Source organism: Cibotium barometz, chromosome 2, assembly GCF_041138505.1.
Source record: "Cibotium barometz isolate CiBa-2024 chromosome 2, ASM4113850v1, whole genome shotgun sequence".
Classification (NCBI taxonomy): domain Eukaryota; kingdom Viridiplantae; phylum Streptophyta; class Polypodiopsida; order Cyatheales; family Cibotiaceae; genus Cibotium; species Cibotium barometz.
The window spans coordinates 38,465,257-38,482,127 of record NC_141047.1 but is presented as its reverse complement, the minus strand read 5'-3'; the positions used below and the strand labels follow the sequence as shown (position 1 = coordinate 38,482,127).

The 16,871-nt window shown below is 45.9% G+C and overlaps 1 protein-coding gene across 2 annotated transcripts in view; it reads left to right on the top strand.

Annotated features, from left to right (window-relative positions):
- LOC147641036 (CLIP-associated protein-like) overlaps positions 1 to 16,871 on the top strand; it is a 77,796-nt gene that overhangs the window by 27,313 nt on the left and 33,612 nt on the right. For both annotated transcript variants that reach the window (XM_086817623.1, XM_086817632.1), the window contains exons 2-3: positions 1,015 to 1,170; positions 1,288 to 1,350. In XM_086817623.1, the coding sequence (XP_086673749.1) occupies positions 1,015 to 1,170; positions 1,288 to 1,350 (219 nt within the window). The remainder of the gene's footprint in view (positions 1 to 1,014; positions 1,171 to 1,287; positions 1,351 to 16,871) is intronic.

Below are 16,871 nucleotides of genomic sequence, written 5' to 3'. Positions count from 1 at the left end.
GTAGATGTTAATATTACTCTCTCTTGGCCATACTCATTAGCCCCATGCTTGACATTGTGGAGAGTGGTACTATTGGGGGCTGATGCTCCTCTCATGATCCATGTTCTTGGTATTCCATGATGAGATTCCATGGACAGTTTTGTATCACCCTAGTGAGATAGCTATGTTTTGTTTCTATTTTATTTTCCGTTCCATGATGAGATTGATCTTTGCCTTGCGAGGTTAGGGGTGTCCTTAGTAAACTAAGTACGCAACATTAGAGATCAGGATTGGGATGGTTGCTCCCCTCTCTCCCCGTTGTCTTTTTACTTGCAACAACGATGCTAGATAGGGACTCTCCTCGAACATCGAGCTAGACAATCAGACTCAGGCACTCAGCAAAACAAGGAAGGGTTTCATTGTTGGCATTGATGACCTCACTAGCACACTTGTTCATCTAACCCTGTCCTCCCTGAGACAATTAGACTCAGGCACTCAGCAAAACAAGCCAGGGTCTCATTGTTTGGGTTGATGACTTCTCACTTTTCTTGTTGAAAAGCACACTTGTTCAACTAATCCTGTCGATCAGTGGATTTTGCCTCGTCGTCTTCTTAATTTCCTAGACTATGCTAAGACAACCCTCAGGCCAGGGGTTCAACTTTCTGCACAGCAGCCCCAAAAATAGTAGAACCTCAACAAAACAACAAAATTAAGGCAGATGTGAATTTATGCAGAGTCCCAAACAGCAGTCCACAATCAGTGCACATATGCTTAAATTATATACATGTACACACACATATATATGTAGATATGTGTGTACGTATATGTGTGTGTGCACACACATACATATACATATACGTACATATGTTCTGTTTTTTACCATCTTAATACTGTTCAATTGCTTAGGTACTGTCTCTTTGTATATGAATTAAGCTAAAACAATGCAATGATTGGGTTTGCAGTTTTTTGTGACAACTGACTGTCTTTGAGCTTTGTTTTTGAATCTGAAGAAAAACTATTGGGCTTTATGTCCAGATTTCATCACCTACTATTATTGTAGAGCGAGCTGGAAGCTATGCCTGGGCACACAAAAACTGGAGAGTTAGAGAGGAGTTTGCACGTACCGTGGCATCTGCTATCAATCTTTTTGCTGCAACAGAGCTTCCATTTCAGCGCTTACTTCTACCATCGGTAACATTATGATTTTTGCAGCATCACTTGCTCTGAGATTTTAAGGTATCAACATGATCTCGTGGTTGGTTTTTTAACGTACAACAGGAGACTTAACATGCATGGTATTCATGGCAGGTTTTACAACTTTTGGAAGACCCTAATAGCAATGCCAGGGAAGCAGCTATGGTCTGTTTAGAGGTAAGAAGAAATCCAGAGACTTTGGGCCTTGAACATTTGAAGCTATGTGCATTGAGAAATTCCATCTTGCTATACTGTTTGTCAGCCATTGGATAGACAACATTGTGGTTTTATGAACAGGTGGGGAAGATATTGTATTTATGCCTGTGAGATGTAGTAAGGGTGTGTCCTTTTTTTGCTAACAGTGGTTGGTAGATGATGCATACAACCAAAAGTTTTGGCATTATTTGACTCTACTTGTCTGGGGTTCTGAAATTAATACCTGTAGTGAAGTCCAATCAGGACTCCATGCTCCATCACATAGATGATCATCACATGCAATGACATCCCTGGCTACTATGCAAAAGCCCTTCTGTGCGCCTAGGTTAGTTGCCAATGTAGTTATGCATGAAGATTGTTTAAACCATGGAAAATGGAGCACACACGTTTGTCCACAAGAACACTGCACTGAGTCTGAATGGGCAGGGCCCTACCTCTCCCCCCCTTCTCCCGTTCTTTTGTGGAGCATTTTTTTTTAATGATTTGAAAATGGAAGGACAATGGCTGAATGCTCACTCTTTACCATACCGTTCTCTTAGGGTTTTAACGAACTGAGAACCACTGCATTTTTCTGTCCTCTTGTATCTGCCAGTCCCCATCTGTTTCAGTTGGTTGGTGACAGAGTGGGCTGCTTGCCCGCTAATTTTCGGCAGCTGGGCTGCTCACAAGATTTTGGTGGGCTGTGTTTGCTCAAGAGACTCAGTGGTCTTGACCACTTTGTAGTACGATTTAAATTGATTGAGTTAGATGATTACCTCCTGAAGAGTGGCCTCCCAAGAGAAAAGCAACTTTGTTGGATATATCTCTGGATGTTCAGTCTTTGAATTCCATTTGAAACCAATCTGTCAATCAGGGCTTGGGTGGCAAGCTCTCGACTTGTGTTCTTCTCCCATTGTCTGTGATGGTTGTCTTCTTCTCTTTTCACGTTGAAGAGTCTGGTCGGCCAAATGAGTATTCAGAGCGTCCTCTCTTTCTTGGAGCTCTGGTGCCCATTGAGTTTCCATTTACTTCCAATCACTTGCTTTTTTGTCTTCCTACATGAGCCGGTCTTTGGCTTCATGTTCTTTGTGGGCTTGCTCTTTCCACGCTTCTCGTTCTTCTCGGGCGGCTTTCTGCGCTCCCAGGCCTTCCAGCTCCATGCTTCCCATTCTTCTTGGGAAGCCTCCGTGAAACACTTCTAAGCTAGTAAATTCACGATTCTGGGTTCCTGCTAAGTGTAGCATGCAGAAGACTTGTAGATGAATCGTAAACTTGATTAGAGCATTAAAATCGATGATTTCATATGCAAATGAAAGAGCAAGAAGCCGGAGAGTGTACACCGTATTGGGTCCCAAATAACCCTTTGAAGGGCCCCCACCGTGAAGGTGTATTTGCTTGTCTTGCTGAATGTGTAAGGGACTGACTGTTGGCTGCAAATCAGCACCGAACAAGTGACTGCAGAGATCCTGGGAAGATGGACAAACAGGCCACCTTCCTTCTGTGCTGCTGGACAGCACCATAGCTGTGTGCATTTTTCCGATGTAGGACCCTCTACAGGCTACATTTCTGTCCACAGCAGGTTGCCTCTTCCAATCTCTCTTCTCCTTGCGTTTACCTTGTTGCTTAAGGCATGTGCACAAGCGGAGGCTTTCTTACAAAGGTCTGAGATGAGTAATACAAGGCTGGAGCACCTATATATAGGAGATATGGGGCTGAATTAACTGGCTGACCAGGGCTAGGAGTTGGCTGACTTGCAAAAGAGGACACATTCACATATATGCTGTGTTTTTCACAAGTGTGCCTCCAGATGCTGGGCGCCTATTGGGCAGTGGGCAATCTCCTTTGCCTTCTGCCTGCCTCCAGAAGCTGGGCAGTGGGCAAACTCCATGGCCTTCTGCCTGCCCATTAGCCTGGCCAATGTACTGTCTACAGCCCATTTCCCCAACTAGCCATCACAAACCCTAATGTATGTCGCTAGTCTCCATGCAAATGATGGGTTCACACACATACAGGCTCCTCTACCTAGACCTATTACTTTGACTGATGCACATACACCCGGTTAAGTGCCGGAACATCCATACATCATTCAAAAGGGTTATATCGGTGTGCGGGACAAGCATGACTTGACTTGGGCAGGGCGTGCACACATGACCTTGCATTCTTGTGGTGGCACACCAGCTGACATGTCTCGGACAAGGGCTCACAAGGGACTAGGTGACCAGCCAAGGACTTGCACTTTTCTTGAACAATCATGTCCACAACATCCAAGGGTGGGATGCACGTGACATCAACTCTTACTTAACTTGACGACGGGGTCGGCAATGTTGTCGCAGAATCCTTCAACAATGTGGGATCTTTATGATAGAATCTTGCATGAGCTTCTTCTTGAAGGTCCTTTGCACCGAGTGTTCTTCCTCGCCCACCAAGCAAAGGGAAAACATTAAAGCAAGGTTTCAAAAACAGGCTGTGGAGGAGGCCACTTGTGAGTTGACGAAGCTGTTTGTTCAATGTGATTTGTCATTTAGCATTGTGTGTACCCATCGTTGGAGGAAGGCTATGAAAACTATTAGATGCATTGTGTGTACCCATCGTTGGAGGAAGGCTATGAAAACTATTAGTGGCATTGCCCACCTAATGAGTCCTTGCGCAAAACATACTTGAAGAGGGAGAAAGAACATATGGAGCTTGAGATGGAGCCTTTGAAGGCAACTTGGCAAAATTATGGTTGCAAAATCTTATGTGATGGATGGACAAATTTTAGGAAAAGAAACGTGTACAATGTTTTAGTGTCCTTTTGTAAGCGCACAATGTTTGTGCGTGCCATTGATGCTTCTGTTGCAACAGATAGTGGTGGTAGGGGCCTTTATATGGCAACATTTGCTCGTGCCATGCTAGAGATTGACACTCAAAATGTAGTGCAAGTGATCACTGAAAGGGAAAGGGGCCCCAAGAGGGGGACCTCGCTTTTCTTGGCTCTGTGCAGTTGAGAACTTGGAGTAGGGGGAAGGGTGGGATTCCTCCCACAAGGAATTCTCAAAAGGGCCAATGAGTCAAATTGTGTCTTTGGGTAGGATGCTAGAGGATGACTTCCCACATGTTGTGTGGACTCCTTGTGCAGCTCATAGCTTGGACTTCTTGATAGAGGATGTCACAATGATTGAGTGGATCTTTGAGATCTTTCATACATCTTGGAGCATTGTCAAGTTTGTTACAAAGAGGCCAAAGGGTCTCGCCATGTATCATGCCCATAGTGACGTGGAGCTGCTAAAACCGAGGTTGGCATACATGTTTATTATGGTTGAGAGGATTGTGAGAGTCTATCAAGGGCTACTCTGCACAGTTGCCTCACAAGAGTGGATGGCATGGGAGGATTGGGAGCAACCCAAGGCAATAGCTTTTATGGGCACTGTCATGCACTTGTCAAGGTGACTCAACCCATTTACAGTGTAGCTCTACATCATAGATGAGGAGAGCAACGACATTAGTGGCCGATGGTGGAGGTGTGGATGAAGCTGTAGTGGAGGCTACTGTGGATGCATATGTTTTGGAGGCTTGTGCAGCTTGCAACTTCGTACAATCTTTCTTACCATGCCCCGCGGTGTAGTAGAAGAAACATCGGTTCTCAGCCTTGTACTGCGTTTGCTTGTCTAGTTGGAGATATCCACCAATAATACCCTCCTTGGTCTTTTCCTCAAGTGTCTTCTTAGGCTTGTATTCCCTATCTTTCTCGCCTCCTGAGGTGCTATGGGAATCTTTCTTTGTATCCTTGCTATTCTGAGCTTTCTTCCTCGACTAGGATGATGACTGCTAGGTGGTGGATGATAGCTATTGGGGTTTGGAGCTTGGTTGGATCTGCTTGGGCTTATCTATGTTCAGCATCATCTGTTGATTTTGAGCCAGAGTAAGAGCCCTGTCATACGAGTGTGGCTCAAAGTTACGCACGGTGAGCCAAATGTTCGTATCCCCCCCCCCCCCCTAATGAACTGTTTTAACTTATCCTCCTTGGATATTCTCACTTGCTGTGATGACGTGATAACTCCATTAGAGTATGTTAGTACAGGAGACCCATTTTTGGAGAGTTTGTAAAACTCATTTTTCAAGGTTGGTCATGTATTGGGAAACACGAAATCTTTTTTTGAGGTCGAACACGAAGGTGTCCTATACATACTGAGGAGCCTTTGTGGTCGGGTCAACATGTAGATTGGACCAATGTTGCCACCAAGTAATTGCGTTGCTTGAGAGGTGAGGTGCTACCAGGTGGACTCTATCTTGAAGATATGAAAGCTTAGCCAAAGGAAAATATGCCACAAATTGATGTTTCTTTGGCGGTATCTTCTTTGTTGGTCTCTCCTTTCACGTCTTCTGTCATGTGCACAGTGTGTATCTACCGTGTGCTACACGTACACAAGACTAGCTTCGAGGTTTGGGGAAGCTTGGAGCTAGGCAGGCTGATTGGCGAGCTGGGTTAGGGATATACTAACGGGCGGGCACCCAAGTATGGATGGGCAGGCGCCAAAGTGTGGACGCCCAAGAGCCTATAAAAGGGTGGCCAAGGTTAGTCATTAGTTTATAGAATCTCGTGTGTCTTTGTGAGAGCTCTATGGCCAGGAGCGTGGATCTAGTGCAGACGTGCACCTGCTTTATGCAGCCGAGGCCGATAGCAGTCTCGAGGCCCGCAAGGGTAGCTTCGTGGCGGTATGGGACGTCACGAGGTAGAGATTGGTCGGTACGTCCAACTAGTTAGCTCAGCTCGTGGCTCGGTGGGGACAACCAAGACTTGTGGGCTTGCCCACGGCTGTCAAGGTTGGGAGGTGAGTCAGGCCTGCACCCCCTTCATGTTTGCTTGGTTGGTTTTGCAGGTTTTGAGTCTTGTACCAGGAGCGTTCTATGAGGTGATCCTTTGGGGATTTGACAGTGGTATCAGAGCAAGCCTCGAGAACGAGCAAGTCGGTAGGTAGAGAAAAAGAGGTCAAAGAAAAGGTATGAGTTCGAGAAGATTGCTGTTTTTCCCTGCATATTGCTGTTTTTTCAGATTCAGCATGTTATTTTTTGCATCGTTGGAACCCATGTTAGGGATTTTGGTCTTGTATGGGTTGTTTTGCTTTGCAAGAAGAAGGGCTGTATGTTTTGCAACTGTGTGAACAGTTTGAGAAAGAGAGAGAAGAGGTGAAAAGCCTGTTGGCTGTAAATATGTAAGAAAGAAAGAAAGAAAGAAAGAAAGAAAGCTGTATTAACATCTACTAGAGGCCAAACACGACCTATGAGACAAATCAATGTACAAGTTACAACTGTCAATGTCTTCTGGATGTCCAGAAAACAAAAAGAACAAAATAAACATGAAATAAACTATGAAAGTACTGAGCTAGTGGGGGGGTGTGATGGATGGAGCACTACTGCTAGAGGCTCAGTATGCAACCTATATGCGTAGGGTATACAAGAATGCAATGCAGATCTATCTAGCTCCAACCAGTATACGAGAGAGAGAGAGAGAGAGAGAGAGAGAGAGAGAGAGAGATATCACCGGCTCTTAACCTTGCTGGTCGGCGTTTATGTGGCTGTGTGGCGATTGACTACACGTGTACGCAAGCAGGCTGTTCACGCAGGAAGGCAGGTGGACATGCGTACGTAGGTAGGTGAGCCTCGCAGTCGGGCTGGTATGCGCAGGCAGGCGGGTGTGTATAAGCAGGCGGAGGCGGGCGTGTACGCGTACAGGCTAATTGCAGGCGGGCACGCTACAAGAAAACGCAAACAACAATTGTTGGGTGGAGTGTTTTTTTTGGGAGATAAATTTAGCTTACGTTTTTTTTTTGTTGGAAAAAACCTCCACGCTTGCTTTTGGCGTTTTGAACCTGCGCTAAGGGATTTAATAAACCCACACCTTGCTTTATAGGTGTTTTTTTTAAAAGTATATATATATATATATATATATATATATATATATATATAAAACACAAAAGCAAAAGCTAAGTAAGCTTTTGGGGAAGCCCATAAATTCCCCTCAAGGAGGCTTCTTGCCACACATCTCTCAAGCTCTCAAGCTCTCTAGCACTCTTCTTTGTGCAAGATCAAACTTTTCTCTCATCTTGTCCTCTTCAAGATGTCGACCCAAGAATCCGAGTTGGAGCCCATTCTCGAACGTGAAGACCTGCTGGCTACGGAAGCCACCGAAGGCGATCTTTTCGACGATTTTGTTTCAAAATCAGATTTCCAAGAGTTTAAAGTTGCTCTCGAAGCTTCTTTCTTGGAACGTCAAGCACAAGTCGCCGCGCAGATGCAAGCTTTACAGAACTCCATCTCTTTGTTGACCACTACCCTATCTACTCTTTCGGGTATGGATACTTAGGTATCTGCTCTAGGCTCCAATATTACTCTGGAATAGTTTGGGGGCGAGCAAAAGCAGCGTACCAAAGAGATAGTGGACACTTGGCTGCATAAGTGGCAACTCCATTTTCAGTTTCATCCATATGACAATGGGAAAAAGATCCAGTTAGCAACAGGTTTTCTCTCAGGCAAAGCTTTGCTTTGGTGGAAAGAACTCAACCCTAAATCAACGACTTGGGCGCAGTTCGAAGAAGTCTTCAAGAAAGAATTCCTCAAGAAAGAGGATGACTATGATATTGTTGCGCAGTTTGCTACTTTGACCATGGTCTCGCAGAACCTCACTTATGAGGTCTATCTACAGAAATTTAGGAAAAATCAGAAAATATATAGAAAATCAGAAAATATATATATATATATATAATTTTATTTTTTGTAAAAAAAACACAAAAGCAAAAGCTAAGTTAGTTTTTGGGGAAGCCTATATATTCCCCTTAAGTGGACTTCTTGCCACACATCTCTCAAGCTCTCAAGCTCTCTAGCACTCTTATTTGTGCAAGATCAAACTTTTCTCTCACCTTGCCCTCTTCAAGATGTCGACCCAAGAATCCGAGTTGAAGCCTCTTCCGGAACGTGAAGACCTGCCGGCTACGGAAGCCACCGATGGCGATCTTTTCGACGATTTTGTTTAAAAATCAAATTTCCAAGAGTTTAAAGTTGCTCTCAAAGCTTCTTTCTCGGAACGTCAAGCACAAATCGCCACGCAAATGCAGGCTTTACAGAACTCCATCTCTTTGTTGACCACTATCCTATCTACTCTTTCGGGTACGGATACTTTGGCATCTGCTTTAGGTCCCAATATTACTCGGGAACACTTTGGAGGCGAGCAAAAGCAACGAACCAAAGAGATAGTGGACACTTGGCTACATAAGTGGCAAGTCCATTTTCAGTTTGATCCATATGACGATGACAAAAAGATCCAATTAGCAGCAGGTTTCCTCTTAGGCAAAGCTTTGCTTTGGTGGAAAGAACTAAATCCTAAACCAACGACTTGGGCACAATTCGAAGAAGTCTTCAAGAAAGAATTTCTCAAGAAAGAGGATGACTATGCTATTGTTGCCCGGTTTACTACTTTGACCATGATCTCGCAGAATCTCACTTATGAGCTCTATCTCCAAAAATTTAGAGACTTGCAGATGAAAGCTTCGAAGATGGATTCCACCACTCTTTTGGGTTTCTTCGTAGCTCGTTTACCCGACTCGTACCGTTTACAGGTTAAAAACAACAAATGCAAAAATTTGGACGAGGCGATTCATTCCGCTCGTATCTATGATGATATAATGGTCTCTTCCAAATCTTAATCCGTGACTGAGCAAGGGAACAAGCATAAAAGGAAGTTTTTTTCACCGATGGCTAGTGCGATAGAAGGAAAGTCTTCGAACCAACCTCCGAAGAATTCTACTTTGACACCAGCAAAGAAAAACCATCTCCTCAAGGCTTTGAAGCTCAAGAAGGAGGGATGTTGTTTCATCTGCGAAGAAAAAGGACATATGCGTAACGAGTGCTCGAAGAAGAAGGGTGCTAAGACCAACGCATGAACCAAGCCAAAGGCAGCTAACTAGTTTCTCTACTTTCTCGCCCTAGTTCATGTTCGGATTGTATGTTCAACTCTAGAGTTTTTGGCTTGCATAATCTTCTCCGAGTTTATGGAGAAGTGCATGGCCATAGAATACATATTCTTTTGGACCGTGGTAGCTTACACAACTTTGTTAATTATAAACATGTGCAAAAATTGGCTCTTGACACAACACCTTGCGATCATACCTATGAGGTACGTCTCCTTGCGGGTGGGCAAGTATTGGATCGAAAGGTGGAGACTACGAAGATACTGAGCTGGCCCTGACGAAGTCGACCAAGCAGCGGCCCCCCACGTGTACATGCCCTCTGGAGAGGGGGGCCAAAATGCGTAGTATCCTCGTCCAGATCTGCTGCGCCTGTGGACAGTCCCATAGGCAATGTCTCTGTGTCTCGAATGGGTGGCCGCATGGGACGCAGGCCGGCGGAAGGCCACTGAAGACAAGCCAGGTGCCAATTGCAGAGCTCCTGTGGGCAACCAGCCACTGGAAAGCCGAGATCCTGCGTGCCTGTTTGCTAGCCTAGAGCGTGGTCCAAAAATCCTCCAGGAACTCCTGTGAGAGTCCCTGAAGCCGCGAGTGCTCCGATGCAGCTGGAAGAACCGTCGTTCTCGCAGTCAAAATATGCCTCCCCAAACAAAGAGTGTACTCGAAAAAGGTGATCTCTGTGGCCTCGGGGGACGCATAAGGATCATGCCACTTGTACTCGCCAAGGTTCCACTGGAGCCGGGCCAAGGGGCACGCAGCATATGCCCATATGCGCCAATCAGAGTCCACATCTGTAGGGTCTGGATCAATATGCCACTTCCGAGAAGCGGCGGCCACTACCCGTATCCTCTGAAAGATGCACTCTGCAAAAAAAGGCGACTCCGCCTCAACTCTTTGAAGTCTGCCCTCATCCTGTATCTCATAATAGAGGCATCTACCATCCTCGGTGCACGCTCTGACAGCAATCAGGATCTCCAAATGTGTAAAGGCTCCCATCCACCGTGGGGCCGCTGGCTCGGAAGGCGTGAACCACTCCTCAGTGAGTGCCTCTTGAATGTCATCTCCCATAATCAGCCCCCCTCTGAAGTGACTCAGCCTCTCCGCCTGGATCTCCTTCGGGAGACTGCAAAAGGCCTGCCAATCTCCAAAACTGCGTGATGGGCTTGCCGCCAATGGTCCCTAGGCTAGACGAGGCCGAGAACCCAGCATATGACCCTGCTCTGTGCGTACCACGGGGCTCCAGATCTGGATCTATAATGCCCAAGCCCCCCTGGGCCAGCGGAAGAGTAATAACTGCCCAAGCAACCTTAGCCCAGGCCGGCTGACCATCCCGCCCAGACCAAAGAAAGTTCCTGATCAGCCTCTGTACTTGGCTGATGCAAGAGCTCGAGAAAATCCAGCAAGACGTGATATACCACATAGGCGCTAAAAGCAGCTGATTTGCCACCACCACCCTCCGAGCCAAGGATAGCCGAGCTGTACTCCAATGTAAAAGCTTCTTCCGAATGCTCAGAAGAAGCGGAAACCCGAGTTTGGGCTCCATGCCGGAGCGGGAGCGCTACTGATCCAAAAAGCCATTGTCTTGCGCCAATTGATCAATGCTCCCGAAGCCACACCAAAAACCTGTAGCGACTGCTCTGCCTGTAACGGGAGGCGGACGCGTGTATTGGAATCGTATAAATGTGAACAAGATTCTGAGCACTTAACACTTGAGCATTACAACCACAAAGTTGAAAATGACAGTACACCACATAAAGGGGCCGATGATAGGCTGACCCCCCCCCCTTAGGTTATATTACCAAAAGAGTTTGCAAAGTACAAGATTACGGGTGCCTGGGGATTCACCACCAGCCTGCACCTGATTCTTCCAAATACATTATGAATGATTACATTTCAAACAAGAGAATCTGTAGGTACATCCGCCCTACACACAGGTACATCCGCCCTGCACAAGCCTCTTCACAGGTACATCCGCCTTGCACAAGAGTATCACAATCCTCACAGGTACTCCGCCCTGCACAAGATGTAAATGGATCTTTAGGCCCTGTTTCCACGCGAGAAACTGATCCAGAAACCTGTGTTCTCCGCGAGCAAGTGTCCCCAATGCTTGCCCTAAGCACCTGCTATACCAGGAATCCTTGAGACACATCCATGCTCACATATTCCATTGCTGTCCGGCCTGTTTTGTGCAATAACCAGTCCAAAACAGCAACTTTCTGTCGCGAGAAATCCACCTGTAAAGGGTCCTACAGCCTTGTGGGGGTCCCTAGAGCTGTCCTGTACTGTCCAAGTTGACTTTGGACACTTGTAACCAGCCCAAAACTCGCAATAACCAGAAATTGCAGGTCTGAAATTTACCAACCAGCCCTTTAGAAGAGTGTGGGGATCGTTGTCCAAGCTTGTGTGAGTCCGGGAAGCAAGCGACCAGCCCTGTAGCAACTCCCAAAGCTCCAACCAGCTCTCCAATATGTTGAATAATGAGTAAAACAGCCCAAAAGGGCCTCTTGAGGGAGGCGCCTCTTTAAAGATTGCTTTCTTCTTCGTTAACTCATGTAACGGAGCGGCAATGAAAGCAAAATGCTTGACGAATCTCTTGTAGTAAGCACATAAACCAAGGAAGCTCCTCACTTCATGGACTGATTTCAGCTCTGGCCATTCTTGCATGGCTTGTATCTTTGCGGGATCCATGCGCACACCATCCTTTGATACAATGTGACCAAGATAGTGAATCTCTGGGAGGAAGAATTCACTCTTTTTTTTTTGCATTTATGTAGAGTTGATTTTCCTTAAGCTCTTTAATTACAATAGCCAGGTGCTCACGATGTTGGGCTTCATTCTTTGAGAATACAATAATGTCATCAAAGAATATACCCGTGAACTTTCTATGCTTTCTGAACACCCTGTCCATCATCCTGTTGAAGGTAGCGGGTGCATTTGTAAGGCCAAAAGGCACCACCAAAAACTCATAAAGACCAAAGGCTGTCCTAAATGCAGTCTTGTGTACATCTTGAGGTGCCACTCTCACTTGATGATACCCACTCTTGAGGTCTATTCGGCTGAAACATGCCGAACCTTCAAGCTTGTCCAAGATGTCATCAATGCGCGGAATCGGAAACAGATTCTTGATGGTTATCTTATTGAGGGCACGATAATCGACACCCATCCTGTAAGTACCATCCTTCTTTTGAACAAGAAGTACCGGCGAGCAATATGGCGAGGAACTAGGCCGAATCAAACCCTTTTCCAAAAGTTCATTCACCTGTGCCATAATCTCTTCTTGTTGACTAGCACTCACCCTGTATGGTAGCCTATTAGGTGGAGAGCTACCGGAAATTAGATCTATGCAATGATCTTCCGGCCTCTCGGGTGGCAACCTTGCTGGCAAAGCATTTGCAAAACAATCTTTGAACTCATTCAAAAAGTTAAGCTTGTCTTGATCTAATGTACTAACATCAACACTAGAATGTTCAATGGTATCACGTACAAAAACCAAGTAAGAACAAGCTGATTTCTTTATTGCCTTATTAATTTGTACATGGCTTACAAGAGGTATGGTACTTCCAGTAGTACCAGCATCTATAGAGTGCTCACGGCCTCTATGTACAAAGCTGATTTTCTTCTCTTTGTAAGCCTTAATAGGCTCTAAACGGTGATGCTAGGGCATCCCCAACAAAACATCACAACCTGTAAGAGGAGCCACTAAAAAGCTCTCATGGTCGAGGTAGTCCTGTATATGTACATGGAGCTTACCAATGACCGGAGTTACATCAACCTGTTTGCCCTCAAAGGCGGCATCTGCATTCATTTGCATTCCCATGTCTTCCACATTGAGACCTATGGCAGCAGCCATCTATCTGTACGGATATAAAGTTATCTGTGGAAGCATCATCAAAAAGAAACAAAGCGGGCTGATCCTTCAATTTGTCCCAAGCCTTGCATATGACTCTACTCTTGGGCTCATGCCCTGTATTACCCTGCACATCGGGTACAACATTCACAAGAGGCTTTTCCACATTAGGCTCAGCATTCTTAGGATTCTGTGGGCATTTAGGATATATATGATCTTTAATGCCACACTTAAAGCATTTTCCAGCCTTCCTGTACTCTTCCAATTGCTGTTTTGAGAGCCCAAAATTGTGGTGTTTACCCCCCGGCTTCTTTTCGGAGTCATCCTTTGCATCTCGGCCATCTTTGGGAGCATTCTTAGGTGGCTGTCCACCCTTTTTCTGGTCATAACCAGCCCTGAATTTGCTCTTGTTTTGACCTGCAAATGGCTTATTTGTGGGTGCTTTCATGTGCAAGTTCTCCGCAATCATGGCTGAGTGTATAAGCTCTTGTATGGTCTTATTTGGGTACACTCCCAAGCTTTGTTGGATGATGTGATGGAGCCCCGATTCAAACTTTCTCTTCTTCTCGTCCTCTCCAATCTTCATGAAGGGAGTAACCTTGAGAAGGACTTTCCAAAACTTTGCTATGTATGAAGCAACGGACTCTCCCTCATCTTGGGACAGCCAATCCCACTCCTTGCGTACATCCTTTGCAAAGTTTGGTGGTAAGAATTGATCATAAAACTGAATTTTGAAAGAAGACCAAGTTGGGGCAGCACTTCCATCAAGTATTTTTGCAAGCCACCAATCACTTGCCGTATCCTTGAGATGCATTCCCACATGCCTGAGCATAGACTTTTCCGAAAAGTCTTCATTGCAAAAAGCTATCTCAAACTGTCTAATGAAAGCAAGTGCTTTGGTAGAGTCCATCCGTCCCTGAAAGTTTTCAAACTTTACATCCTTGTCACTGGACTTGAACTCTCGAGGCTTCTTCCTTCTATGTGCATCCCTATGTACATCCTGTTCATCTCCATGGTGATGATGCCGCGATGAAGATTCACGATCCCTCTTCGTTCTCTCTTGAGCCACACTCTCCGAATGAGTGGAAAGCTCAACACGAGAACGGATATGTCTTCTTGGAGCAAAGCGGGAATGAATAGAGGATCCCTCATCCTTACTCTTCTCTTGACCTGCATCAAGCCTAGCACCAGGGACTCTTGTTCTTTCAGCATTTGGCACTTGTTGTGCTCTTCCTGCTTGTTGTGCATCATGTGCACCATCACGGGCAGCCATGAGGGGTGGTTTCTTGAAAGCCAATCTACCATCTGCTTCGGTGTATACATCACCCTTAACCATTAGGTATGCAAGTGCAAGCTCTCGGGGTTTCTCAACATCCATTTCCTTTGCAATTGCTTCAAAAGTGACTTCATGGACCGAAGCCTTTGCCTTCGCAGCCAACACCCTTTGTACATCCGGGTCATTTTTCAATGACCTGAGCTCTTCGGTTTCAGCCCTATAGCGTCGCACTTGACGCCTCAAAGATTCCAAATCAGAATGCATAGTGTCATGAGTACCTGCATCTCCATAGACATCATTGCCTGCAGCATCTCTTGCATCCCTTGTACCATGAAATTCACGGTCCTGTGTGTTCTCCACACTGTCAGAAATGTGGCTGTCCATGACACTCAAATCAGGTCACCAGTTATGATTCCAAGCCTCAGACCGTTTTCCAATGAGGGGAAAAACTGAGCTCTGATACCAATGTAACGGGAGGCGGACGCGTGTATTGGAATCGTATAAATGTGAACAAGATTCTGAGCACTTAACACTTGAGCATTACAACCACAAAGCTGAAAATGACAGTACACCACATAAAGGGACCGATGATAGGCTGACCCCCCCGCCCCCCTTTAGGTTATATTACCAAAAGAGTTTGCAAAGTACAAGATTACGGGTGCCTGGGGATTCACCACCAGCCTGCACCTGATTCTTCCAAATACATTATGAATGATTACATTTCAAACAAGAGAATCTGTAGGTACATCCGCCTTGCACAAGCCTCTTCACAGGTACATCCGCCTTGCACAAGCCTCTTCACAGGTACATCCGCCCTGCACAAGAGTATCACAATCCTCACAGGTACTCCGCCCTGCACAAGATGTAAATGGATCTTTAGGCCCTGTTTCCACGCGAGAAACTGATCCAGAAACCTGTGTTCTCCGCGAGCAAGTGTCCCCAATGCTTGCCCTAAGCACCTGCTATACCAGGAATCCTTGAGACACATCCATGCTCACATATTCCATTGCTGTCCGGCCTGTTTTGTGCAATAACCAGTCCAAAACAGCAACTTTCTGTCGCGAGAAATCCACCTGTAAAGGGTCCTACAGCCTTGTGGAGGTCCCTAGAGCTGTCCTGTACTGTCCAAGTTGACTTTGGACACCTGTAACCAGCCCAAAACTCGCAATAACCAGAAATTGCAGGTCTGAAATTTACCAACCAGCCCTTTAGAAGAGTGTGGGGATCGTTGTCCAAGCTTGTGTGAGTTCGGGAAGCAAGCGACCAGCCCTGTAGCAACTCCCAAAGCTCCAACCAGCTCTCCAATATGTTGAATTATGAGTAAAACAGTCCAAAAGGGCCTCTTGAGGGAGGCGTCTTTTTCAGGTGCCACCTCAGGGGCCTGGTGGGTACACATGCTGGCTGACATGTGTCCCCATAAGGTGTCCAGGTAGGTGTCCAGCCCATAGTGCTCCATTTGTCCTGTTTCTATAAGTTTAGGTCCAACCAAATGGGAAATGGCCATAAGCTGTCCGGACTTCATTAATTTTGGTCCAACCAAATGCGAACGCATTATAAGTTGTCCGGCCACTTATTAATGAGTGTGGACCTGCAAACCAATAAACCTTAGTAGTAAATGAAGTAAGCTGTAAATTGAGTGTGGACGCACTTACCACCTGCTAAACTTATAAGCCCACAGTTTTAGGCCCAAACAGGAGTGCACACACGTGTCCACAAGGTGCCCTAGCGTCCCCGGTCCCTCGGACTTCACAAGCCAAAATAACAAGCATTGTCCAGGCAGCAAGACAATGTCACACAAAGTAAAATAATGTTATGGCTTGCATCATTTATGCATTGTGCACATGTAAACTTGGAGAACCACCTATCATCATTCTTGTACTTGAAAATATTCCGCCTGCCATCATAACACACCATGTGTGCATGGCCGGAATCCACACGGGCACCGCCCGAAAGTCCACAAATGTCTTGCCATGTCCTTGGACTCATATGCATCCACTCATATGATCCATACACATGCCCAGGTATAATACATACATGCATCCGCATGTTTCTAGGCCTGACACGCATCCGCATGTCCCTAGAATATAGGGGTTTGTGACATTCCCCCCAGCTTCTAATCAGTTGACCGCAACTGAAAAGCCTCCAGATAGGCCTTCAAAAGATCTGGGTAATCCTCGAAGTAGGCCTCATCCATCCATTTCGCATCCAAAGCTGAATAATTCTTGAACTTCACAAGGTACCTACGAACAAGTTTGCCTTCCGCAAGCTTTCGTTCCTTGTGAAAAACAATCTGTTCAGGTTGAAGAATCTCTTCCAGCTCATCCACCTCGGGTGGGTCTTCCAAAACCGGCTCAAACGGTGTCGGTCCCACATAAGGCCTCAATAGGTTCACATGAAAAGCATTATGCATGTTCCAATGATCTGGGAGTACAAGCCGAAA